Here is a 25,385-nt window from a genome sequence, read left to right as displayed (position 1 = left end):
ATAAAGGTGGTCTAATCTCCTGCAGGGTGTGATGACAGGTCAAAGGGTCATGGCAGTAAATGATAATAAAACAGTCGAGGTCAGGTGAGAAAGATCATGAGGTGGTCTCAGTTGATTTGGGTCACTAACACATCAGACGAAGGAACCGCTCTGCTATATAATCCCCAATATAACTGCCTATCTGCGCTAGCTTCTGCTACCACTCATCATTTCTGTACATACAGCATATAGTAAACCCCCACCGAAACATTTGCCAACACATCGCACACATCCACAATTTACCTTCCACATGGAGAACATGTAATGTTATTGCCCTCTCTGTGACATTACTGCAGAACACACACATAGACACATACACTGGAATGTGCACATTTAAGTTAATCTTGACCTTGCAAAATACATTAAATCTACAGTTGTCTGCGCCAAGAAGCAAACTGTGATTGATATGCTTTTTCAGACCCATTTTATGCATTTTTTTAACAATCAGTGACCTTTCTAATCATTTTGCTCGATCAGCCAGGTACACAAATACCATATTGCCATTTTTCCCCCTTCCATTTACAGGCATTATCTTTGGTATAAACAGTATAAACATTTTACAGCTATGAAACATTCAGGATGCTTTCTGTGTTCAGGTCCAGTGCAACACGGTTCCGCTGGATCCAGAGCTACTACGGAGAGCAGGATGAGTGGGCCCTGGATGACATCTACATTGGCCAGCAGTGTCCTAACATGTGTCATGGGCATGGCTGGTGTGACCATGGCCATTGCAGGTCAGACGTGCAATAAACTGACTACATTCTTCATACCTCTCAGTAGCACTGTCATGTCTGAGTGTGGGCAGGCAGGAAGAGAGGACCCAAAATGCAGGACTCACTGAGGCGGAAGTAATTCAAAACACACAGCTTTATTGCTGGTAAGAAGCAGAACAGAAAAACACTAACTAAACTGGAAGAACGGAATAAGTAGGCAGGAAGGCTGGCTGGCAAACGGAGCACACAGAGGAAGCGAGGGTGAACAGACGTTAACGATGCGACACCGAGTAGGGGAAGACACAGACACTAAATACAAGAGGTGAACGGAGCAAAGAGGAAACAGCTGGGAGACACGGCTGACGTTGATTACACTGACGAGACAGGGAGAGCACAAAGCTGAACGCACTGACAAAGGACACAGACCTACAAAATAAAACAGGAAGCACACGCCAGACAGAGACAGACTCGTAAACAGGCATAATGACGTCATGGACAAACAGAGGGACATACGGGCAGAGAAGACTAAGCACAGGCAACCTAAACCAAACATAAGGGCAAGATAACAAAACCTAAACCAGAAATAATCATCATCGTCATCAACATCATCATTAGATAACTAAAGAATCAGAATATAATTGTAATCAAAACAGTATCACCAGAGAATAACTAATCCATAATGCAAAAATAAACCAAAACATAAGAAACTCAAAATGCTGGGTCGACCCGACCCAGGACCGTGACAAGCACCATTCCACTGGTGTTTTGTTAAAATCTGTATTAAAGTTTGAATAAAAACGTTCAAGCACTCACTTCTCTTACAGGTGTGATGATGGATTCTCTGGAACAGACTGCCAGCCCTCCTCCCCACTCTCCTCTAGCGTACTTTCTGACTTTGAGTCCCAGGATGCACTGCTCGCCACATGGCAAGAGGTGATAGGTGGAGAGGTGGTTACGCCTGACATGGGCTGTGGTGTGGTTTCTTCTGGATCATCCTTGTACTTCAGCAAGGTAGAAATACATTAAATTAACTTCTTGTGGTTTTTGCTCAGTTTACTTTTGGGGTAAAATTAAAGTAAAATTAAAACATTTGTAGTAGAACAAACATTGTAAAAAAAAAACCTTCCTAACACTGCAAGAATGTAGCATTTAATTTCTTCATTTTCAGCGCTCATTAGAAAGAACTCTGAGACACATTCTGTTATTGTCTTGTGTATTTAATCTAGATCTAAATCTAGATCCAGATTAAAAGTGTAGTTAATTTGTTTTTATTAAAATAATCACTTCAGAGATATGTGTAAAACTTGGCATACGCTATCCATTTCCCGATTACTTTCTAGTGTTTGCTGCCAAAAATTCCTACCCTTTGAACTCTGATTACCTCTGCTCTGCTCGAAAATATTTTTTTATTTAATTATTCAATAGCTCTGAGAAGTATTGCACATGCTTTTGATTTGATTGGACAGAGGAGATTCACAATTTTCAGGCAGCTGCACATCGCTTGTTTCACATATTGCGGCAGCCAAAAATTAGTGTCCACAGCTGGAACATTGCTTTAGCAAACAACGTCTCCTCATTCCAAGTTTGCTTACGAAGAAAATGGCAACAGATTTCCCATCTTCAACATATAATTATATATTGATTACTGGATCACAACTGGCTCCAGATACCATGTGTGGGATATATCTGATCCATCCATTCGTTTTCTTAACCACTTTTCCCGTTCAGGGCAGGAGGCGTGGCCTATCTCAGCTGTAATGGAAAGGCAGGGGTACACCTTGAGCAGGTTTCCAGTCTTTTGAAGGGCTAAAACAGAGAGACACACACTCACTTTCACACTAAGAGCCAATTTAAAGTAATCAGTTCACTTAATAAGCATGTGTCTGGACTGTGGGAGCAAGCTGGAGTACCCAGGAGTACCCACCCTTGTTTTAAAATTATGTCAGACTGTAAAGTGTGTTTCTAGCTGATCTTCCCACACTTAATATGTATTCATTTATTTGGATGTTCCTCTCAGGCTGGGCTTAGGCAGCTTGTGAGCTGGGACCTGGACACTGAATGGGCAGAGTTTGTCCAGTTCTACCTGCGGGTGGGTGGAGACTGGGCGGAGTGTAACCAGGCAGACAGCAGGGAGGAAGGAGTTCTCCTGCAGTACAGCAATGATGGAGGCATCAGCTGGGGCCTCATTGCTGAGATGTACTTTACTGACTTCACCAAGCCTCGGTGAGAAACCTGCAGAGGAAGAAAGGAGGACAGAGCTCATGAAGTGTTTGGTGGATGTCTTATAGAAAAAGAAACATGTGTAACCTGTCTCCCCTCTTTTGCAGCTTTGTGCATTACGAGCTTCCCTTGACCTCTAAAACCCCCTCCACAAGGTTTCGTTGGTGGCAGCCTCTTCACTCGGGGGAAGGCTATGACCAGTGGGCAATCGATGATGTCATAATTTTGTCAGAGAGGGAGAAACACATCATCCCTATGGCTAATCCTACTCTGCCGCAGGTCAGGAATCATCTTAAGGTGTTATTCTAGTAACTTTTAATTTGTGCTGTGAACGTGTATAGCAGCTATGGCTTATTCTTAATATGTACTAGAACATGTCAGCCATGCTGACATAGAACAGTTATGAGCTCTTAAAAATCTAAATAAAAAAGACTTCCATTTATCTTTTTATAAATCCTTTTTCCTTCAAAAAAAAATATTAGCACAAAACAGAAAAATAAATCTGGTATCTTCTGTTTCTGAAGAACTTCTACGAGAAACCAGCATTCGACTACCCCCTGAACCAGATGAGTGTCTGGCTGATGCTAGGTAATGAAGGCATGGAGAGAGAAAACAACAACAGCTTCTGTGCCCCAACTCCCTCTGCTATGGTGTTCGGGCGCTCTGATGGGGACAGGGTGGCTGTCACCAGGGACCTGGCTCTGCGCCCTGGCTACACCCTCCAGTTTAAAGTAGGTGGAAACTACAGAAATTAAAAATGTAAAAGTTGGATGACATTAAGAAAGACATTTCAGGACACAGTGGTGGGTTGCATGTAGCGAAGTACCCACTGTAGGAATGTTAAACCAACTTAAAGCAAATGTGAGATTTCCTAAGATGTGCAATTTTTCCCCTCTACTCCATCCATGCCAGCTGAACATCGGCTGTGAATCAGAGTTCAGTGCTTCTGCACCAGTGCTGCTGCAGTACTCCCATGATGCTGGTCGCACCTGGGCCCTGGTGAGAGAGGGCTGTTACCCAGGCACCCCGGGGGCTGGGGTCTGTGAGGGCAGCGGTCGTGAGCTGAGAGAACCAGCTGTCTACAACACTGGAGATTATGAACAGTGGACCAGGGTCACTGTGGTTATACCACGTAATGTTGCAGCCAGGTAACTATGGTAACAGGCATGTAATATGAGATGCAAAGCTGTACTACTGGGGGGGGGGGGGGTTCTTTAGGGGGGTTGGGAGGAGGGGGGGTGATTTGTTTTAACATATTTTTAGACTGAAAATATTTGAGAATATTGAAAACTCCAATTAAAATGGCTTCACCTGCCTAATTTTCTAGTAAAACGAGGTTCCGGTGGTTCCAGGAGAGTAGTGTGTACAGAGATGCTCCACCCTTTGCTCTGGATGGGGTCTACATCTCTGAGCCCTGTCCAAACCACTGTGGAGGACATGGTGATTGCATCTCTGGAGTCTGCTTCTGTGATATGGGATACACAGGTAAGGTAGAATTATAGAAAGGAAATTAAAAGAAAGGAAAGACAAAGAAATTTCAGGGCTTTTTTTTGTTTATTTAAACTTTATTGTCTTCATATTTTTCACAGTGGAGCAGGATAGTTGTGTCCCGTCTGTGGCTAGTCCCACAGAGCTCACTGAGGGCTTTGAGGGAAAACTGAGCCCACTTTGGCAGAGTCTCAGTGGGGGACACATCGGAGGAGGCTGTGGCATCATTGGTGAGGGCAAGGCCCTTTACTTTAACAGTCCTGGAAGGAGAGAAGCACGTACAGTTCCTCTAGACACCACCAACACACGGTGAGAGGAAAACTACAAATCCCTTTAATAATAATAATGGATTGCATTTATATAGCGCTTTTCAGGGCCCTCAAAGCACTTTACAATTCCACTATTCATTCACTCTCACATTCACACACTGGTAGAGGCAAGCTACAGTTGTAGCCACAGCTGCCCTGGGGCAGACTGACAGAAGCGAGGCTGCCATATCGCGCCATCAGCCCTTCTGGCCATCATCAGTAGGTGAAGTGTCTTGCCCAAGGACACAACGACCGAGACTGTCCGAGCCGGGGCTCAAACCGGCAGCCTTCCGGTTACAAGACGACCTGCCAACTCTTTGAGCCACGATCGCCCTTTAACCCTTTATCACCCAAGAATCAAACAGGCCGCCTGGACTAATTTTTTAATTTTAGCTGTAAAATTACAAAATAATTCTCATCTTTCATGGCCGATGGTTGGAAAAAGAACGGGCTAAACACTCAAGACAGTTTAATGTGTAAAAATGTTGGAATATGAAATTCACTTTTGTTAATCTTTGCATACAGGTTGGTTCAATTCTACATCCGAATTGGCAGCAAGAGTTTAGGACCCACTTGCACCAGGCCTCGCTCCCGCAATGAAGGTAATTTTCAATCGACAGAAGCCATATGTCAGTGCTTCATGTGTTGTGTTGAGGCCCTCTGCTGGATCCACGTGGCTTGTCCTTAACAGTGCAGTCTGTAGAGAGAGCAACTCCACATCTGCTCTGATCACTTTACCACCGGCCTGTCTCCATCTGTTCCTTCTTGCTCAGTCTTTGATCAGCCTTGTGATCCAACCAGAGCTGTGCAGCTACAGATCTGATCTGTGCTATCTGTTCTGTCCATCAGCCAGCACACTGTGCATTTTTAGCCTGCAGCATTGCCAAAGGTTCAGTTTGTTAATTTCTGCTGTGTCAGATCCAACACTGCCAGCCTCCTAAACAGTTTGTCTGTTATCCTCAGGGCTGCCATTACATTATTTTGTGTTTCATTCATTTAAAAGGATCCATTCACTTTCTTGTGTGCTTTAGGTGTCATTGTCCAGTTTTCCACCAACAATGGAGTCCAGTGGCAGTTCCTGAGGGAACTGGATTTTAGTTCCTTCTTGGAGCCCCAGGTAGTGACCATTGAGCTGCCACCTCCAGCAAAGACCTCCTATACAGTGTTCCGGTGGTGGCAACCACAGCAAGGTTAGTGTGCTGACTCAGGAAAACACAGCACAAAACTGCCATATTATTAGAGAAGAAATTTGATTGGTTGATTTCTTTTTCATTTTCATTTTTTGTCCCCTTTGTTGTAGGGAAACACTCTGCCCAGTGGGCTCTGGATGATGTTCTGATTGGTATGAACGACAGCTCTAGGACAGGTTTTCACGACAAGTTCGACGGCACAACCCCTCTGAGGCACAACTGGTACCGCATTCAAGGTGGGGAGGTGACCGTGGACTGTTTGTCTTTGGACACGGCTCTTACCTTCAACTCTGAGGCCATTGACAGTGAGTCACTCAATCGTAGTGCCAGTCCTAAGCACATACACACATTTAGTTGGAGAAACACTCTTATGATTGCAGAGTTGTTGTTTTAATTGGAAGACTGTGTAAGAAACTGTATGCATGTTAAAAGAAGACTTAAGCAGCTGCTACACCAACTTTGTCAAGAGCTCCCTCAGTAAAACGCTACAAAGTCTTTGAAGCTGCTGTGTTTGTAGTGCGAATATTTCGAAGTGCGTGAATGCAAAGCAAAAGAGCTGCACTACTCAGTTGCACAAGAAGAAATGGAAAGACGTTGAAATATTAAACAACTGGAACGCATATAGTACACATTGTGATTATGATTAAGCTCATCCAATATATCGCGGACTTACTGAACATTCCTACTCACAAGTGCCTCAAACAAGCCACACAAGTAGCAGTGCAGGGACATCACAGCATATTTTATACACAACAGACTGAAATTGAATCACCCATTTACTGTGGCGCCATGGGTCCTGCATTATTAATGAGAGCAAACCTGATTGAACATCCTGCCTATTATTTATGCTTGCACCATGCTGTGAGCGGATTTACACGTAGCAGATTTACAAATAGTACATTACAACTGGGCCATTCATTACACGGCCACAGCAAGAGCAATTTGGCAACGCATCTATAAACATAAAGCTCCTGTGTGCCTGTGCGAACACATGAAACACTGATTGTCAAGCTCTTTTCTCAAAACATGACCACATTTCAACATCTACCTATTGGAATTTTTACATAAGTAATCTTTATACAATATGATAACTAAATATAATTCACAACATTTTGACATTTACAGACACTGAAAAAAATTAGTATAAGGAACTGGATACATGTAACGTTGTTCTTATACTATGCTTACAGAGAAACCCAGATATGCAGAAAGCTGGGACTTTGAGGTCACAGGCTCTTCATTCCTGCAGTTTGAGCTGAGCATGGGCTGCAGTAAGTCCACCTCCTTTTCCCACGGTGTGCGACTGGAGTACTCCACAGACTGTGGTCGCCACTGGTCTCTCATCACACCAGAGTGTGTGCCCCCAGCCATCGGCTGTGCTGGATATACTCAGAGTTCCATCTATACATCAACGCAGTACAAACACTGGAGGAGGATCACCGTCTACCTGCCTAGTGCAGCTAAGTATGTGTTTTTATGTTCTAAAACACAGTAGAGAGAATTGCTGTATTTTTCTTAAGCTACTCTTCTGAGCTACAAACTCTTGGATCTCAGTTCTCCTAGAACTCGCTTCCGCTGGATTCAGACCCATTTTACCCCTGGAGCAGAAGGATGGGCTCTAGATAATGTGCTACTTGCTCCTGGCTGCCCCTGGATGTGCTCTGGACATGGTCTTTGTGACAACGGGCACTGTGTGTATGTAAAAGCTTGCTTTTCTACACAGTTCACTCATTTAAAGTCGCTCTTTTTACATAGATGTAAATCCTTCTTAACTTTCTGTTTTCTCCGGTGCTCACACAGGTGTGACAAGGGTTATGGAGGGGCGCACTGTGTGCCTTTGGCCCCACTGCCATCTGTGCTAAGAGAGGACTTTAATGAGAACTTGCAACAGGAAACCTGGCCTGAAGTTTATGGAGCCGAGAGGGGAACTCTGAGCGGAGAGCCTCTTAAGTCTGGCACTGCTCTTATTTTCAAAGGGGTAGGCATCCTAAACACCATGCAGAGAAGAGCCAGCTGAATCAAACAGATACAGCTTGAACTCTTCAGATCACTGACATTAGAACTGACCAACAACAAACTTGTTTGTTTGCAGGATGGTCTGCGAATGATTGTGTCCCGGGATCTTGACTGCACGAGTACTCTCTATATCCAGTTTTCCTTCAAATTCATCACTAAAGGTACTGCAAAACTCACTTTTATAGCTACATTTTTGTAAACAACAAAGTAAAGTCATATGAGTATAACAGTACATCCTTTTGGTCTCTCTAGGTGTGCCAGAGCGCTCACACTCAGTGCTGCTGCAGTACTCTGTGAATGGAGGAATCAGCTGGCTGCTTTTAGATGAGTTTTACTTCCCAGCTTCAACTGACACTCTCTTCCTTCACCTGCCACTGCCAGCCAGCGCTCAGACCAATGCCACTCGGTTCAGACTCTGGCAACCCTACAACAGCGGTGAGTATGAAACCAGCACTTTCATGCTTAGATGTCGCTCATCCATATTCACTTATATTACAACTATTGTTCTCACATTTGCTTTCCCACTTGGAAGGTCAAATTTCCAGATTGAGTGTTTAATCTCCACAATATTATCCCCTTTAGGCAAGAAGGAGGAGGTGTGGGTGATAGATGATCTCATCATTGATGGCAGCTCGTTCCACAACCCCCCAGTGGTGATAGACAGTTTTGAGGAAGGCCCCAATGAGTCCAACTGGCTGTTCTCTCCAGGGGGAAACACTGGTCTCTACTGCCCCTACCAGAAGACTGGCCTGTAAGAACTTGTTGACAGTGACACTGTCATTCGTGACTGTGTTTGGGTTTTTGCTTCATCTGTGCTTTCATCGATGATGAAACATGCAAAATATAATTTTACCCTTAAATGTGATTGATGCAGGGAGGAGGATGAGTCAGCTATGGTGTTTGTCTCCAGTGAGCTTGGAGAGCACTCTATTACCACCAGAGATATTGATGTAAATGAGAACACCATCATCCAGTTTGAGGTACACTGACTTCTTGATCAAAGCAACGGTCGTAAATCTTACAGTAAAAACAAATAAATCCTGGCTTGTCATCTTCACTCATGTTGTTTGTATGTGTCTCTCCAGATTAATGTGGGCTGCACAGCTGAAAGCTCCTCTGCTTACCCCGTGCGTCTTGAGTTCTCACGGGACTTTGGTGCCACGTGGCACCTCTTGGTTCCACTGTGTGCAGGCGGACCACAACCGTCCTCGCTTTGCTCCACAGAGCTTCACCCTGCCAGTATCTATTTCCCTGGCACTACTCAGGGCTGGAAAAGGGAGGTAATTCAGTTTGGCAAACTCCGCCTCTGTGGGTAAGGACTATAACGGTTTAAATACATAACAATTTGACTATACGTATACTGTTCCTTAATGAGTTTCTTGCAGCATGCAGTCTGTTTGTGTCTGTCTCTCTGCCTCATTAATCCTTAGTTTTTTTTAATTTCATAGGTCAGTGAGGTTCCGCTGGTATCAAGGTTTCTTCTCAACTGGTTCTTCTCCTCCAACATGGGCCCTAGACAACATCTACATTGGCCCACAGTGTCAGGACATGTGTAATGGTCATGGAGCCTGTGTGGGTGGTAGTCACTGTGTATGTGACCCTGGCTACTCTGGACCTGACTGCTCTGTGCCTGACACCCCCAATCCTGACTTCCTTAAAGAGGACTTTGAAGGTATATTAAATCTTATATTTAAACTTAGATTATAATTATGGATCCAAGTCATCAGAAGTCAAGTTTATACTTTTATGGCTGCTTGAAATCACCTTCTGTCTCCATGTGAAATAGCATGTGAGCATTTTTGGGGGTTATTTCATTCACTGTAGTGAAAATTTTAAAGCATTATTTTTCCACTTTTTTTACTCTTGTTATGTTAATTATGTTTCATGCATTCATGTTGTTTGCAAAAAAGTTTTGTATGTTTGTAAATTCTACACACTTTCCACTTCCTCTTCTGTAGGGGGAGCCGCTGAACACTTCAGACTCCTGAGTGGTGGAAAACCATCCAGGAAGTGTGGGATCATGTCAAGTGGGAACCACCTGTTCTTCAGTGAGGATGGCCTACGCATGTTGGTCACCAATGACATGGACCTGTCAAATGCAAGGTATACCTACATCTGGACCAAAGAATGAATGCAATAAACATTTATGTTTTTTTCCCCAAATAACTGATCTAAGCCATTTTTTGATGAGGACTTACATGATGAACTGGGACTGTTGTGGAGGGCCCCACCAACAGGCTGAACTCAGTTTTTCTCATTATTAATTTTATGTCCTTATAAGGTTATTGGTGCAAGCCAGCCCTCCACAACAGTCCCAGTTCAATGAATCGCCCTCTCCTGCATTCTTTGAATCTAGCTGAATCTCATACGTTGATTGTTGGGCTCTTCAGGTTTGTTCAGTTCTTCCTACGCCTCGGTTGTGGTAAAGCACCACCGGACCCCCGTTCTCAGCCGGTCCTGCTGCAGTTCTCTGTGGATGGAGGTCTGACCTGGGGACTCCTGCAGGAATTCCTCTTCAGCAACAGCAGTAATCAGGCTCGTCTGGTTGCCCTGGAGATCCCACTGCGTGCCCGCACCACGTCCACTCGCCTCCGGTGGTGGCAACCTTCTGAAAATGGACACTTTTACAGCCCGTGGGTCATTGATCAGGTACATTGATAATCATCCAAACAGCCATTCATCAAGTGTTTCAATCATTTATAATTAAATACTGGTTTGAAAAAAGATTATTATCTATCTAAACTATCTTAAACCTTTTAATTTACTTTTTATTCCTTCCTTGTTTGCATTGACCAAGCAAACATTTGCTTTTTTTAATCCATAGGTGGTGGTAGGTGGCAGTGCCAGTGGCTGGGGACCACTAGAAGATGATTTCTCCTCAATCGATGGACGTTCATGGCTCCTCCACCCAGGAGGGACCCGAATGCCTGTTTGTGGCTCAGACGGACCCGCTTTTGCTTTTATTGAGAAGTCCAACACACGCTATGCCGTCACCACTGACATCAGTCTGGGTCAAGATGCATTTATCCAGTTTGACTTTTCTGCCTCCTGCTCAGTCACAAACTCCTGCTACTGTAAGTACTATTAATAAAGCTATTATTGGTACAGTATTAAAAGAAAATAAGTGGAATAAAGAAATTAACCTCTTTGGTTTCTCTGCAGCTGTAGAGTTAGAATATTCCCTGGATCTTGGTTTGACCTGGCAGCCTGTGGTCAGAGACTGCCTGCCCACAAGCCCCGACTGCTCTTCGTACACTCTGCAGCGACTTCTGGTTTCTGATATCTATAACAAGTGGGGTCGTGTCACCCTGCCTATCCTGTCATATGCCAGGTCAGCGCAGGCCGGTTCTTTTATTCAGAAACAGGAACAAATGTATCATCATAAATCTACAACATTCTCTTGTGTTTGAGGGGGAAAAGAAGTGGCTGTACTGTAACAGTTACAGTACGATCTAATTCAGATGAGTCGCATTTGAAATAACAGGTGAAAAAGATAGTTCCAGTTTAGCATTTATATGTGCCAACTCATCACTCCCAACAGGCATAATATGCAGAGTAATTGGGGTTTGATAATCAAACATCGCCTCCATGAGTGGATGCAGTTAAAGCAGCAGGGAACAATAGAGCAGCAGCACTGACATGACAGAAGGAGAGAAGAGAAAATGTGCAGGTTAAATAGACTGCCAAATTAGGAAGTTGTTTTTGGTATATTACAGTACAGGACAGTGAGAAGCGTTACAGTATGTGTTTGGTATACCCTGAGTTGTCTGCTTGAACTAGCTTTTATTCTGTTTTAAATTATGTGTATCTCCAACTTTAATTTATGTTGTTAGGTCTCCAGCCACAAGGTTCCGATGGTACCAGCAGGCTCCCTTTGACAAGCAGCAGACCTGGGCTCTGGACAACCTCTACATCGGAGATGGCTGCCCAGATATGTGCTCTGGACATGGGCGCTGCCAACAAAGCTCCTGCGTGTAAGTGCCAGCAGCAGAAGGTGTTCTGTCTAAAAGCAGAATTGGTATATAGAATAATATTTGGGCTGCTTTTATTTACTCATAATTGTATAGAAGGTGTTTTTGTTGCGATGTTTAACTCATCGGGTTCACTATACTTTGAAGGCTAGCTTGTATTAGTATCTGCTGATCTGTGTCTGCAGATGTGACCCAGAGTGGGGTGGAGAATACTGCGATGAGCCCGTGGTCCCTCTGCCCTCCCAGCTGAAGGACAGTTTCAGTCGAGCTCCCTCGCTCAGTCACTGGCACGTACTCACTGGTGGGAAACTCAGCACTGTGTGTGGAGCTGTGGCTTCTGGAGCTGCTCTGCACTTCAGTGGGGTAAGTCTACAAAACACCTTTGTTGTTCGAGTCTCCGTTTTCCTCATTTTCTGATATAAAAACCATTAAACAGTATGACCTGACACAAGCAAGGAATGCCTGTAACCCTTAGCTGTAAATCATCACCTGCAATAGCTTCTTTTTTTTTCTTTTTCTTTTTCTTACCTGATGACAAATTTTAAGTGGCTCCACAGGTGTTGTGGGTTCACACACATTCACCAAACAAGTGAAGGCTTCAAATCCAGGAGGAGATACAGATCCTTTGGGGATTGTGTTAGGAAACATATAATATGCAGAGCTACCCACTGTGGTGACCCCTCATGAATAAGTGAGCTGAAAGCAGCTATACTACAGGGGGCAATGCACACATGGGTGAACACAAGTAAATGTTCTCATTTGTGCAGACTTAAATTGTTAATCTTAGACAGACATGTCTCTTTCTGCACATTTTCTCTGTTTTTTCTCTGATTGTCTTTTTCTGCACTGGGTCATATTTTCATCTGAACTTTATCTGAACAGATTTTAAAGGTTAAGAAAAACAGTGCATAGTGGTGGCAAAAAAATCCAACAAAGCATCAAAAACAAAGGAGAAACAGGGAACCATCAGAATAAAAAGAAGGGATAATACAGGGACTGCAGGAGGAGATGAGATGACAACTGACAGAGACAAATAGACTAAATTGATACAGGTTGAGAAGGGTAAGAAAGGACTGGTGGACCGAGTCAGACACAAACAATGGAAAAAGGAAGAATTAGACACACAGTGGAGTAAAATAAAAATCTAAAACATGACAAAGATTGTGGCAGACTTTGCAGATGCAGTGCAGCAAACAGATGATTGAAAAACAAACCACAAAGTAACTATCTGTCAGCCTTTATGAGCAGCTGAAGTTTTCCCTAGACATTTAGAGCAGTCTTGTAAGTGAATATTTATTGGAAGGCTGATGTTAATCTGGCGACACGGCCAGAGAAAAATCATGGGAACAGCTGTTTACATCTAACATTAGGATTTATGATCGTTATTTACACCTCGTCATATTGCTTTTGTTATGTTCTGTAATTAAACAACAGATCGTGATTGATTGCATGCTGATTTTTGGATATTTATTTAAAAACATCATCCGTTTAGAAACATGATTCCAAATATCCACATGGCTCAAATTTCTTTTTGTGTGCACAGAGCTGCAGCCGTCAGCTGGTAACAGTGGACCTGAACCTGACCAACGCCGAGTTCATCCAGTTCTATTTCATGTACGGCTGCATGGTCCCGCCGAGTAACCGCAACCAGGGCGTCCTGTTGGAGTACAGTTTGAATGGTGGCATCAACTGGCATCTGCTGACGGAAATCTTTTATGATCTGTACACCAAACCTGGGTATGTGTTGTTTTTTGGGTTTTTTTACCTGCCCCCCATGGACATACCTGCTTGCACACAGCTGGAGAGAACCGGGATAGGTGTGAATGTCTTTATCTTATCATCTGTTCAGGTTTGTGAATGTGCTGCTGCCCCCTGCTGCCCGTCAGGAAGGAGTACGTGTGCGCTGGTGGCAGCCTCAGCATGACGGAGCAGACCACAGCGATTGGGCTCTAGATAACGTCCTCATCGCTGGCTCTGACCCGCGGGCACAGATCTCTGATACATTTGGAGGGGTGGCCTTGCCTAACCATGAGAGGGCTCCTGCTGATGGGACTTTAGGAAGGATAGGTCAGCTGAGCGAGCAGGAAGAAACGCCAATAGGTATTGTTCAATCAATCACTGCGTTTTTAATTTTTTTCTTCTCAGAAGCAACTTATGTTTTCTTCTCTTAACGTTCTTTGTTTTCAGTGAGCGATCACTGGTTGTTCTCAGAGGACTGCTCGGTGCAGCGCTTCTGTGGCTCTCCTGACGGGGTCATGGTGTGCGGAAATGCCGACGGTAGAGAGGTGTATGCTGTCACTCATGATATTGTTCCAGATAAGGGCTGGGTAATGCAGTTCAAGGTAACCACTGATTCTAAAGTAACCTGTCAAAACATTTATTTGTTTTTTGCTCTACACCTTTTGAATCACTGTTTGTTAATGTCTGTGTTTTCATTCAGATCGCTGTTGGCTGCAGTTTGCCAGAGCGTCACGCAGATCGGCAAGTTCACATTCAGTATTCAGTAGATTTTGGAGTGACCTGGAAGTACCTGGTCCCTCAGTGCCTGCCTGCTGACCCCCGCTGTGGTGGTCAGGTCTCCCAGCCGTCAGTCTTCTTCCCCACTAATGGCTGGAAGAGGGTAGTCTATCCTCTGCCTGAAAGTCTGGCTGACACGTAAGTCATTTCACGTCAACAATGCCACCGGAGCTTCTTCATGTTTAACTGCAGCACCATCACATACAGTTATGAATAAGTTACATTACTGTTGCTGAAAATTGTATGCATGTTACTCAACGAGTCTATCTTGTCTTTTTCTTAAGTGCGGTGCGGTTCCGCTTTTACCAGCAGCACTCAGACATTCAGTGGGGTGTGGAGAACTTTTACATCGGGCCAGCGTGTGACGGTCACTGCGGGGGGCACGGAGACTGTCTGGATCAGCGCTGTCTCTGTGATCCAGGATTCACTGGACCAAACTGCTACGCTAGCACTGCTCTTAAGGTAGCTTTAATACATGTTTTTTTCCTCCCGGGAAACACAGAACTAGAAAAAAAGAAGCAGGTCGTGATTTAAATACACGTGCATTTGTGTGTGTTTACCCTGTAGGCTACTCTAAAGGAGCGTTTTGACTGGGAAGGGGCAACAGGTCCTCAGTGGCAAGTGCTGGAGGGTGGTAAGCCCTGTACGGACTGTGGTGTGTTGGTAGAGGGGACAGCCCTGTATTTCGGTGGGGCTGATGCCAGGCAGGCTGTCACTGTTGATCTGGATCTACGGGGAGCCAAGTCAGTATTTAACTTCTTTCTATGACAGCTTTAAGTTACAAGAAGAGCAGTTTTATTTTTAAATCCGTGTTTATTTTTTGCAGGTTTGTGGAATACTGGGCGAGGATTGGAAGTGAAGATAACATGACCATGTGCCACCGTCCAACTTGTCGTAAAGAGGGAGTGCTGCTGGATTACTCTACTGATGGAGGTGGAGTCACTGTGTGTTTTTTCCTTTTTTTGTTCCTCTTTTATCTGTTTTTGGTCTTTAAATGTCTCATTCTGCCTTTAATTCTTCTTCAGGTGTGTCCTGGACGCTGCTGCACGAGATGGACTATCTGAAGTATGTGTCGGTGAGAAGAGACTACATTGTGCTGCCCGAAGGAGCCCTAACTAATGCTACTCGCCTGCGCTGGTGGCAGCCTTTTACCATTTCCTCTGGCCTCGCCACCCCGAGCCTGGAAAGAGCTCAGTGGGCCATAGACAACATATTAGTGGGAGGGTCGGACATCAACCCATCCACCCTGCTTGACACTTTTGATGACGGTGAGTTTGTATGATTTTACGCGATTAGGTGCTAATATGGCATGACCAATGAGTAAATATGATGGAAACCACCTGTTTCTTTGCCCTTCGCTAGAGGGTGTTTCCCACGAGGAAAGCTGGAGCTTTTACCCTAATGCCGTTCGTACGGCAGGCTTCTGTGGAAATCCCTCTTTTCACCTGTACTGGCCCAACAAGAACCAAGATAAGACACACAACATCCTGGCCACTCGAGAGCTCATTGTGCAGCCTGGATATATCTTACAGTTCAAGGTACAGAACTGAAAGAATACTGTAATGTCAGTCTTTTATCTTACGTCTTTTAAGTCTTAGTTGGTGTCTTATACCTCTTGCTGTTGTAGATTGTTGTTGGTTGTGAGGCAGACACCTGTGAAGACCATCATTCTGTCCTGTTGCAGTACAGGAAGGATGCAAGGTAAGAATATCACAGCCTGATGCTAGTAATTAAATGTGTCCCATTTCCTGGTAGCTCTGGTATCTAGTAGGGTTGGGACTCCGCAGACACCCCACCATACAATATTATCATAATACTTCACTCACAATATAATTTTATTCTGATTTCTATCATTTTGCTATCTGCCGAGTTAGCAAAATGATAGGGTTGCTTCTTTTTTTCCCTTTGCTGCTTGTTTTGATACGATCAGACAGAAATCGGATGAGTTCAGTCCCCATCGAGTTGTGCTCGTTGACAAAAACTCATTCAAACTGACGTCAACATGTCTGCATTCATAAATTAGACACCAATTATTTGTAGACCTTGGACCATCTCTCTGAGAGTGACTGCAGTCAGTCCAAGTCAAACTGTGACTGTCTGCAGAAAGGTTGCCACCTTTCAGGCAACTTCTAACGTCTGCAATCAAAAGTGGGAAATGTGCAGCACCCTCAAGCTCTGTGCCATCATTTAGTCACCAATAAAATTGCAATCAGTTGCAGGATGTCAAAAAATTCAATACAATCCTCAGACGGCAACAATTCTGTCCTATTTTTACTTGCACGACTGAGCTGTTTAGCATGCTTTTACATCAGGGGACACCTTTGTGTAGCTAAGCGTGTCTAGTGTTGGATGGTTTTTTCGGTAAAGTTGATTCAATGTAAGTTTGCTCTGCTAACATTATCGCAGTATTTGTTTTATTTTTAATTTATTAAATAAGAAAAACTATATTTTTGGGGGCCCTGTATTAATCCAATATTGCCACACAAAATATTGCAACACCATGCTGTATGAATTTATTCCCCTCACCCCTATTATCTACTGTATATTGACTGTTTCCCTTCTTAGGTCTGACTCATGGCAGCTGGTGCAGTCAGAGTGCCTCCCTTCATCAGTTAACAATGTGGGCTGTTCCCCTTTCCAATTCCACGAATCCACAATCTATAGTCCAGTCAACAGCTCAACGTGGACCAGGGTCACTGTCCAGCTACCAGATCATGTCTCCTCAGGGTACACACTCTTTTTTAAAGTGATACATATCAACAGCTCTTTACGTTGCAGTAGTAAGAGGCTTTTGTGATTCATCATATATTTCCAGGGCTACCCAGTTCCGCTGGATTCAAAAGGATGGAACAGGAGAGCGGCAGAGCTGGGCAGTGGACCATGTTTACATCGGCGAGGCCTGCCCGGGGCTCTGCAGTGGCCACGGCTACTGTACTAGTGGAGTAGTCTGCATTTGTGATGAGGGGCACCATGGTATGTTCAGTATATTAGAGACACACGGCTTTTTTTTTGTAATCAGTTGAATTGTTAAGCAGAAAAAGGCTCCGTGTGTAATATGATGTAGAAAAAGGTCAAAATGACTAAATATTTGTCTCTTCCCCTCTGCTTCCGCTCACTCCAACAGGTGACGATTGCTCCCTCTCCAGCAGTGACTTGCCCAGCTCCATCAAGGACAACTTTGAATCAGGCAGCGTGTCTCAGGAGAGCTGGCAGCTGATCCAGGGTGGTGGAGTGGGCAGTGGATGTGGGCAGCTGTCACCGCACGCCCACGGAGACTCACTCTACTTTAATGGCTGTAAGATGAGGCAGGCAGTTACTAAACCGCTGGACCTCACTAGAGCTAGGTACAGGTACTACCAAAACATAAATAAACTCACTACATACAGATACAGGCCAATTTGCTTCAGTCAGAAGCACAAAAGATTGTTTTTCCACAGAATACTCTGTTCTGTCAATCTTGGAAATGTCTTTTTTCTAATCTTTTTTTATTCCTTTCTTCTCTTCCTTTACAGTAAGATCATGTTTGTGCTGCAGATCGGCAGCGTGGCACAGACGGAAAGCTGTAACATAGCTTTAGATCAAGCTGACACAGTTGACCGAGCCGTGCTGCTACAATACAGCATCAATAATGGAGTCAGCTGGCATGTAATCGCCCAGCACCAGCCCAAAGACTTCATAAAGGCTCAGAGAGTTTCCTACAACATTCCTCTGTAAGTGATGCACACAAATCCAGAAACACATTGTTATATGCTCAGTTGAAATGGAGCTATCCTTCATTAATGCCTGATTTTTATAGGATTTTTTGTATTTGGCCTTTTAAATGTTTAACTAATACCGTGTGCTTTTTATTTCATCATTAATAAAGTGTAATGATTTTCTTAGTTTTAATAACCCTCCGCAGCAGCTAGTAAGTCATACAACATTCATGTTGAGTAATTCTTAATAACTACTATGCTCTAAAAAGTAAACGTTTCTGAGAAGTGGCTTTTAAATCATCTGGGAATTTTTAACTCTATTTATAACAAATGAATAGTTGAAAAAACTCTGTAAGGTAGTAAGTACAGTGTGTTTAATAAACAGTTACCTGCCTGATAAATGCCATTAGGCTGGTGTAACACTGATATAAACCCTGACAAACGTGTTGCCCCTCACTGACACTTCAATCATTTCCATGATCTCTCCAGCGAGGCGAGGGTTAAAGGGGTGATGCTGCGATGGTGGCAGCCAAGACACGATGGTGCAGGACACGACCAGTGGGCGTTGGACCATGTGGAAGTAGTTCTGTGAGTACCCAATTCCCAGCTGGCATCTGGCTCTTTCCTACCCCCACCCAAACTGGCCCCCCACAGAGCCCTGATCTGCCCCCGACGCTACCTTTGACTCAGACTCAACTGTACAAATGGTTCCCTCTGCACTCCACCCTCGCACAGTGATCGAGTTAGCACACAGGTGTGCACTGATTGCCACCCACAACTAAACTCATGACAAATCACTTTCTTTTATATGCTAATCGCAGCTTCTGGTGTCAGGCAATCAGGGCAAAAAACTTACTGCAGCATGCTTTGCGGTGATGGGTAATGTCTGTGGATGGCTGTTCTGTGTTCAGCAGATCAACGCCTGCTGTTAAGTCATCATATTTTCAGTGTTTTGTAGAATCCATGCATCTTCCACGCAAACAGGTTATCAATAATTTTTTTTTTTCCCACTGAGTTGTCAAGAAGCAGTTACAACACATACACCGTGTGTCATTTATTTTTTCACTAAATCTCTTATTAAATGGAAATCACATGTTTACATATCCACCCTTGATTTACCGTTACTATTGCCATTTTGCAGTTAAGTTATCTGTCCCTTGTTGCATCACTGTTGAGATGCTCTGTGAGGTCCTAAACACAGACTGTATATAAATGATGGATGTAGCCTACTGATCTGAGCCTACTGATCATTTTTTTTGTAATTCCCATCAGGAATTACTCTTTGTAATGGGTTTGTGGTCATGCATCTACATATTTGTGTGTGTATCTGGGTTTCCAAGATGCATCCTTGCTGTCACCGCAGGAACATAGGAGAGGTAGGATAGAATTTCACTTAGACAACACGAATGTATGGATACATCCTGCCTTATATGATGGCGGTGCTGTCATGGTGTGGGAGATATTTTCTTGGCATTTTGTGCCTCCTGGTATCAATTAAGCATTATTTAAATTCCACAGCCTACCTGAGTATTTGGCTGATCACGACCATCCCTTTATGACCAGAGTGGACCAATCTTCTAATCGCTGCTTCCACCAGTATAGCATGCTATGTCACAGAGCTCACATCATCTCAAACTGTACTTACATGGCCTCCACAGTCACCACATGGAATGGAAGATTTGCATCATGGATATGCAGCTGGTAAATGTGCAGCAAATGTGTGATGTTGTCATGTCAGTATAGACCCATTGTTAAATCTATGCTATGTAGAATTAAGGCAGTTCTGAAGTCCAAAGAGGATCCAACCCAGTACTAGCTAGGTTGCCAGTGAGTTCACCAGTACAGCTGCTCTCTGTGTTTGTGCTTTTATCACTAGTCTTCTTTAATATATGATGCTTGTTTGTAAATTATGGTCTGACCTAAGGGACACTAGAAAATACGATGGGGTTTGCATCATTGCATGGCTAGCTTGAAGTTGGCAAGCCGCTACCTTGCGGGCTAGGAACACAATGCTCAGCTCAAGGCTTTAAAATGAGCAGGACTCTGCAAACTACTTTCAGTGCAGCTACATCCGTCTTTAACACGGTCTGTGGTTCTGAGATGATTCTTGTTGTGAATGGCACTCTATAAAAAAATGCAACTGAAATAATTCACATGTGGTACAGATGGAGAACAGGATCATTCTTGTCTTCCATGTAAAACAAAGGAAAGTGTGATGGCCACTTCACATCTATTAAAAAGTGTCTTTTTGTTCCACTGTGAAATCACAGTCTGACCAGTCTTCTTTGTTTTTAGGTGTCACATCCATTTCATCTAAAAACGACATTACTGTATTTCTTTCTTTTAGGTAATGCGCTGTTCTTAAATTTGATTTCACTGAACTTGTGGATACTGAACCTTTTCACTGATTGTTTTTCTCTGTCTTTCATTCCCATTTTCTACATGTGTGTTACATTGTAGCTCATAACCTGGATGAGTCTGTTTTATCAAAGCGGAAGTCGATTCCAGCGTTTAAATCTAATGACAGGCTTTTTTTTTTTTATGGAGAAGTGGAGATTCTGCAGGGCACTGAAGATATCATGAACATGGTCTATAGCACATTGTTAAGCATGTTCAATACATTCTCTGCATGTTGTTCTGGGAAATTGCTTAAATTCCCTCACATGCAGGTGCTGATTGGTCATTCAGATGTGTAACCAAAGCATTTCAGATGGTACATACAACAGCCATGTGGTTTCTAGATTATGCAAAGTTGCACACAAACGCAAATAATGACTCATACAGACACACACATTTATGCCTAACCTGAGCTGTCCCTGGTCTACATGGCCGCGACCTGTCCCACTCCCTCCTTTGCACTCGCTTGGTTTCAACAGTGTCTGCTGAAAGGAGTGACCGCGATCCTCACATTTTGCTCTGTTGTTTATTTCTCTCTGTTCACCACTCCTTCGCACATTCTCCTCTCAATCCTCCTGCTCAATCTTTTTCTTTTGCTTCACACGCTTTTCCTCCCTGCCTCCTTGCTCCCCTCACGTCACCGATGCCTTCGATCATGCGGTCATGCTCGCTCCTTTTGCTTGTGCCACATTTATATTCCTACCGTACTTCCGCATCTTCCTCCTCCTCTTTTCCTTTCTTCCCGTATTTCCCCTTTCTTTCCCTGTTTGTCTTACATTTTTGGCATACAATGGATGGATTACTGCTGTGTATCTTGCTCTCTTTCTTTACCTCTGCCTTTGGTTATATCTCCATCTTACATCTTTCTACTGTTTCCTCGCTTGTTCTGCCTACTCTTTTGTTCTCCATTTTCTTTCATGTTTTTTGTTTCCTTCCTCACTCTCTCTGTCTTTCCCACACTTTCTTGTTTCTTCCTTGAACCTCTGACTATCTTTCTGCCTTCCTCTCTTCCTCCCTTCTCCCCACTTTGGGCCCCTCGCCTCCCCAGGCTGGGGCTCATACCCTCCCAGACCTTTCTACGAGACAGCAGTCCCTTCCTACTGCCTCTCCCCTCTCGCGCTCTAACCTCTGCTCTCTTCTGTATTCTGCTCCCTCTGGCATGGCTGTAGTGTCAGGTAAGTTCTCCGCCTCTTCCTGAATGCAGCCCCCTCCCTCATCCTCCTCCCAGCTCCTTTTGTTCTCCCTATTACACCGCAGACACCCTTGATTTCACATACACACCGCAGCCCTCGCCATCACCACCATGGTCATCTCCATGCCTTCTCCAACACGTAAGCCCCTACAGGCAGGTCAAAGGGCAGGTCAGCTGCTCACAGTGTTCAGCTGGAGGCTGACTGATAAAATGATCCAACACACAGTTTTTAAAAGACAGCTCTTAACACAGGAAGTACACCAATATCCATGAAAATTCAGTGGATGGATGGATAAACAAATCCTGAACAGTGCTGGTAAATTTTCTGCTGACATGCATTTTTTATTTTTTTATAAATGGTTCGACACAAGGTCACAAAGGTTCCAAATAAAGCGGCTATGATTTGAATATGCAATCACTGCGGCATTTAAATGTAACAATTTACATGCACAGATGTCAATGGTAGTGTGTTTGTGTGTATATGTGTGATGTAATCCATCACTATACTTGTATCTGTCTGTTTTGTTCTTGCTGCCACCTCAACTACAGGCTGCTGTAGTGTTTTTTGACACGGCTGCTGATTCACAAGCAGACCTGAAAAAGATTACTGTTTGCTGTAGTTTATTTATTATCACACAAGCCTCAGCAGTGAATGACGATGTATCTTTTCTTCCATTCATTCACATCAGCATCAGTCGCAGTGCAGGGCATCTCACATCCTTATCCTCAAATGAACTCACAGTTGACCAGAGTTTCATTAGACTCCTCCGTCCTTGCATGGCTTTAACGGATCGACTGTCGCGATAGCCCTCCATCCTTTTTTTTTTTCACTCATGGTTTTCTGTCCGTCTGTCCGAGGACGACGACATGTAACTCTGAGCCAGGAGCTTCCTCCTCACTTCTTTCTGGTTTCTGACCACAAGTCAGAAACACACCAGCATGCACACGTGCTCTCAAACACACACATCGCTACCATTCGCCTGTACAGCATCAACCATCACACCCACTGGCACCATCTACCTACCTCGCCCTATCCTTCCTGCCCCCCTCCCTTCCCCCCTGCTTCGCAGAGGCCCCCCCTGCCTGCCCTGGCTGCACTCCTGGCTCACTGGCACCGCCCTGCTGGATGGAAGAGGCAATGAACAGGCTAAGCAAGAATGATCTACTGCAGCTTTTCTCTGTTACTTAGATTTAAAACCACCCGTTCCCACTCACCACCCTGCACTTTATGGCTTTTTTTACATTATTTTTTAAAATTCTTATTATTTTGTTTCCTCTGACCTCAAACACTCAGTGTCAGAGTTTCTCCCTAGTATGTTTTAGTGTGTCTGTAGACTCCTGTGTCTTCTGTCTTGTCGTGTTACATTTGGTCTAGTCGATGGATACATGTAGCTAATTGTAGTGCCATATTCACCATCTAGCTGCCTCTCATTTGTGCAGAGTGTAATGAAATCGAGTAGCGCCACCCATTCTCTGAGCTGTGGGATCCATGCAAGCGTTGAGTGTTTGAGGTTGTGGTTGAAACGTGACTTAAAAAAAATAATAGCCAGCATGACTCCGGATGTGAGAGAGTGCGGAAGCTGCATTCGGCCATTTGTGCGTGTGAGTGCATGGTTTCAAGTGCGTGCATGGGAATGTGTGATTTTTGCAGCAGCTCTTTACTCTGTCGCTAACGTTCACACCCCCTCCTCTTTCCCTCCCTCTGTGTTTTTTTTTTTTTTTTTTTACTGTCTTTGTATCCCTGCAGCACACGTAAACAGAACTACATGATGAACTTTGCCAGACAGACCGGCATGCGTCACTACTACAGCCGCAAGAGGCGGGCACTGCAGCGCCGTGCTTGAACCCAGCGAGTAGGGATTTCATCCTCTGACGTGCCAACCACACATCGACCTGCCACACACCATCCTTATTCTCATCCTGTTGAGACCCATCCAGTGGATTCCAGTCAGCCTTAGAGTTCCCTCGCCCATCTTTACCGACCCCTCTGCCACAAACACGGAACATCCAATCAGTTTACGCTCCAGCCAATCAAGGCCTTCCCAAACCCATGGGTCGGCTGGATTGAAACTCAGAAGGAAGGAGTGAAGAGGCTGTTTTGTTTACTTGTTCCCATGGGATGGTCGGAATTTCTAGTTGTTTTGTAATTGTTGCTGTGGTTCCTCCGATTCCCATTCCCACCTGCTCTACCCTTCCCTCTGGGTCCCAACCCCCTCCCTCTACCCCTTCTTCACCTTCTCCCTTCTTTTCCTGCCACACTGTGAAATTGAGAGATAATATATCACTGCTGAACTGACCAGCCGATTGGAGAGCAGCCTCCCAGTTCCACTGAGCCACCGGGTGGGAGGACCGCTCCACCGCTGCCAACAAGTACACCCGGAAAGAACGACTGCAATGATGATGCTGACCATTAGGAGGAGTGATGGTGATCAAGCCCTAAGAAGAAAAGAAAAAAAAGAAAAAAGGAAAAGAAAAAGGAAAAAAAAAGTACTGTGTTCTTGCTGTTCTGTGTGTCTGTGGGTTCTTTTTTGTGATGAGTTGACTGTGGTGTTCTGTTCATTTGTTCGTTCGTTTTATACTAATTCATATGCTTTTAAGGGGGCGGGGTGGGGAGGGTCGGTTTGTGCTGGGTTCTGTTTCCTTTTCCTCGTTTATCCACATCGGGGCGGGGCGAGAAAAGCCCCGGCTCCACACGAAGAAGAAGCAAAAGAACGATTTGCAGACGACGGAAAGGAGAAAATATGGAGAGAGAAAAAAGAAAAATAAAGACTGAACAGCAATTGTTTTTGTTTTTTTTAATCATTTTTTTATATATGTTGGTTCCCGAAAAATACAGATATTTATGGTAAATGGTTCTTCACGTGACCTATTTAAGATGCACTGTGCGTGAAATCTGTATGTTTTTTCTAGTGTTAAGTTATTAGGCAGTCGAGTCAGGCTCTCGGACTGCATCATCTCCCCTCTCCCTTCACTTCCCTCTTCTCTTGTGCTGTTTCCCCCCCACCCCATCCTCTCTCTGCTGATTTCTGATACCTGGAGGTGAGGCTCTATTAGTGTTGTTTTTTGAAGTCTGTGTAATATGGACCCTCTGCCCTCAGTGTAACTTCAGTATAGCAATCTCCTGTATATATATGTATATCCACTATGGGGAGACCCAGCAGCCTTATAAAGGGAAATAAAGAACTGTCCAAACCTCATACTGTACACATTGCTTCAGCTGCTCTCTTTCATTCCTGCAAAATAAGCCTGGACTTTATTTGCTTTAGACTTTCTCTCCTTTGCCCATTTGTGTCTCTCACTCTCAGATCCCAACAAAGATTTAAAGCCATGTATGGCTGAATCTAAATTATCTATTGTGTACATATCAGTAGTAAAGAAAGATGCAAGCCAGTGAGCGGCTCCTAAATGTTTACTTAATTCAGTGATAGAACTCAATGGGATAAAGAAATCCCTGGAAACTGACACGTGAGAGCAGGAAGCAGTTAATTGTTTTGATTTTCTGTAAAATTATGACAATAAGAAAAATACAGAACATAACCATCCTTGCCCCATATCTGTGTGACTTTGTATGTGACAGAAGAGTGTGGGAAACATTCAAAAGGAATCAAATTTGATAATTTATTCAACTATTTATTTATT

At 44.0% G+C, this 25,385-nt stretch overlaps 1 protein-coding gene across 5 annotated transcripts in view; it reads left to right on the top strand.

Moving 5' to 3' along the window:
* Nucleotides 1–24,950, top strand: part of reln (reelin) — a 138,469-nt gene extending 113,519 nt beyond the window's left edge. For 4 of the 5 annotated variants that reach the window (XM_082538977.1, XM_082538974.1, XM_082538976.1 and 1 more), the window contains 42 exons: nt 636–773; nt 1,577–1,763; nt 2,770–2,975; nt 3,080–3,251; nt 3,497–3,703; nt 3,885–4,120; nt 4,300–4,457; nt 4,562–4,769; nt 5,294–5,370; nt 5,800–5,958; nt 6,069–6,263; nt 7,149–7,422; nt 7,513–7,653; nt 7,759–7,936; nt 8,051–8,135; nt 8,227–8,409; nt 8,557–8,725; nt 8,849–8,954; nt 9,060–9,286; nt 9,423–9,646; nt 9,933–10,077; nt 10,365–10,623; nt 10,799–11,048; nt 11,137–11,305; nt 11,808–11,948; nt 12,131–12,308; nt 13,489–13,682; nt 13,795–14,045; nt 14,133–14,287; nt 14,386–14,600; nt 14,747–14,924; nt 15,030–15,205; nt 15,289–15,395; nt 15,488–15,730; nt 15,825–16,000; nt 16,090–16,163; nt 17,028–17,189; nt 17,278–17,435; nt 17,587–17,812; nt 17,975–18,172; nt 18,647–18,745; nt 23,494–24,950. In XM_082538977.1, the coding sequence (XP_082395103.1) occupies nt 636–773; nt 1,577–1,763; nt 2,770–2,975; nt 3,080–3,251; nt 3,497–3,703; nt 3,885–4,120; nt 4,300–4,457; nt 4,562–4,769; nt 5,294–5,370; nt 5,800–5,958; nt 6,069–6,263; nt 7,149–7,422; nt 7,513–7,653; nt 7,759–7,936; nt 8,051–8,135; nt 8,227–8,409; nt 8,557–8,725; nt 8,849–8,954; nt 9,060–9,286; nt 9,423–9,646; nt 9,933–10,077; nt 10,365–10,623; nt 10,799–11,048; nt 11,137–11,305; nt 11,808–11,948; nt 12,131–12,308; nt 13,489–13,682; nt 13,795–14,045; nt 14,133–14,287; nt 14,386–14,600; nt 14,747–14,924; nt 15,030–15,205; nt 15,289–15,395; nt 15,488–15,730; nt 15,825–16,000; nt 16,090–16,163; nt 17,028–17,189; nt 17,278–17,435; nt 17,587–17,812; nt 17,975–18,172; nt 18,647–18,745; nt 23,494–23,590 (7,381 nt within the window). In that variant the 3' untranslated portion in view covers nt 23,591–24,950. The remainder of the gene's footprint in view (nt 1–635; nt 774–1,576; nt 1,764–2,769; nt 2,976–3,079; nt 3,252–3,496; nt 3,704–3,884; nt 4,121–4,299; nt 4,458–4,561; nt 4,770–5,293; nt 5,371–5,799; nt 5,959–6,068; nt 6,264–7,148; nt 7,423–7,512; nt 7,654–7,758; nt 7,937–8,050; nt 8,136–8,226; nt 8,410–8,556; nt 8,726–8,848; nt 8,955–9,059; nt 9,287–9,422; nt 9,647–9,932; nt 10,078–10,364; nt 10,624–10,798; nt 11,049–11,136; nt 11,306–11,807; nt 11,949–12,130; nt 12,309–13,488; nt 13,683–13,794; nt 14,046–14,132; nt 14,288–14,385; nt 14,601–14,746; nt 14,925–15,029; nt 15,206–15,288; nt 15,396–15,487; nt 15,731–15,824; nt 16,001–16,089; nt 16,164–17,027; nt 17,190–17,277; nt 17,436–17,586; nt 17,813–17,974; nt 18,173–18,646; nt 18,746–23,493) is intronic. The other variant, XM_082538975.1, reaches the window with a different exon arrangement.
* The last annotated feature ends 435 nt before the right edge of the window (nt 24,951–25,385 follow it).

Source organism: Aulonocara stuartgranti (assembly GCF_965226115.1).
Source record: "Aulonocara stuartgranti genome assembly, chromosome: 7".
In the NCBI taxonomy this organism is placed as follows: domain Eukaryota; kingdom Metazoa; phylum Chordata; class Actinopteri; order Cichliformes; family Cichlidae; genus Aulonocara; species Aulonocara stuartgranti.
This window is presented reverse-complemented; position numbering and strand designations above follow the sequence as displayed.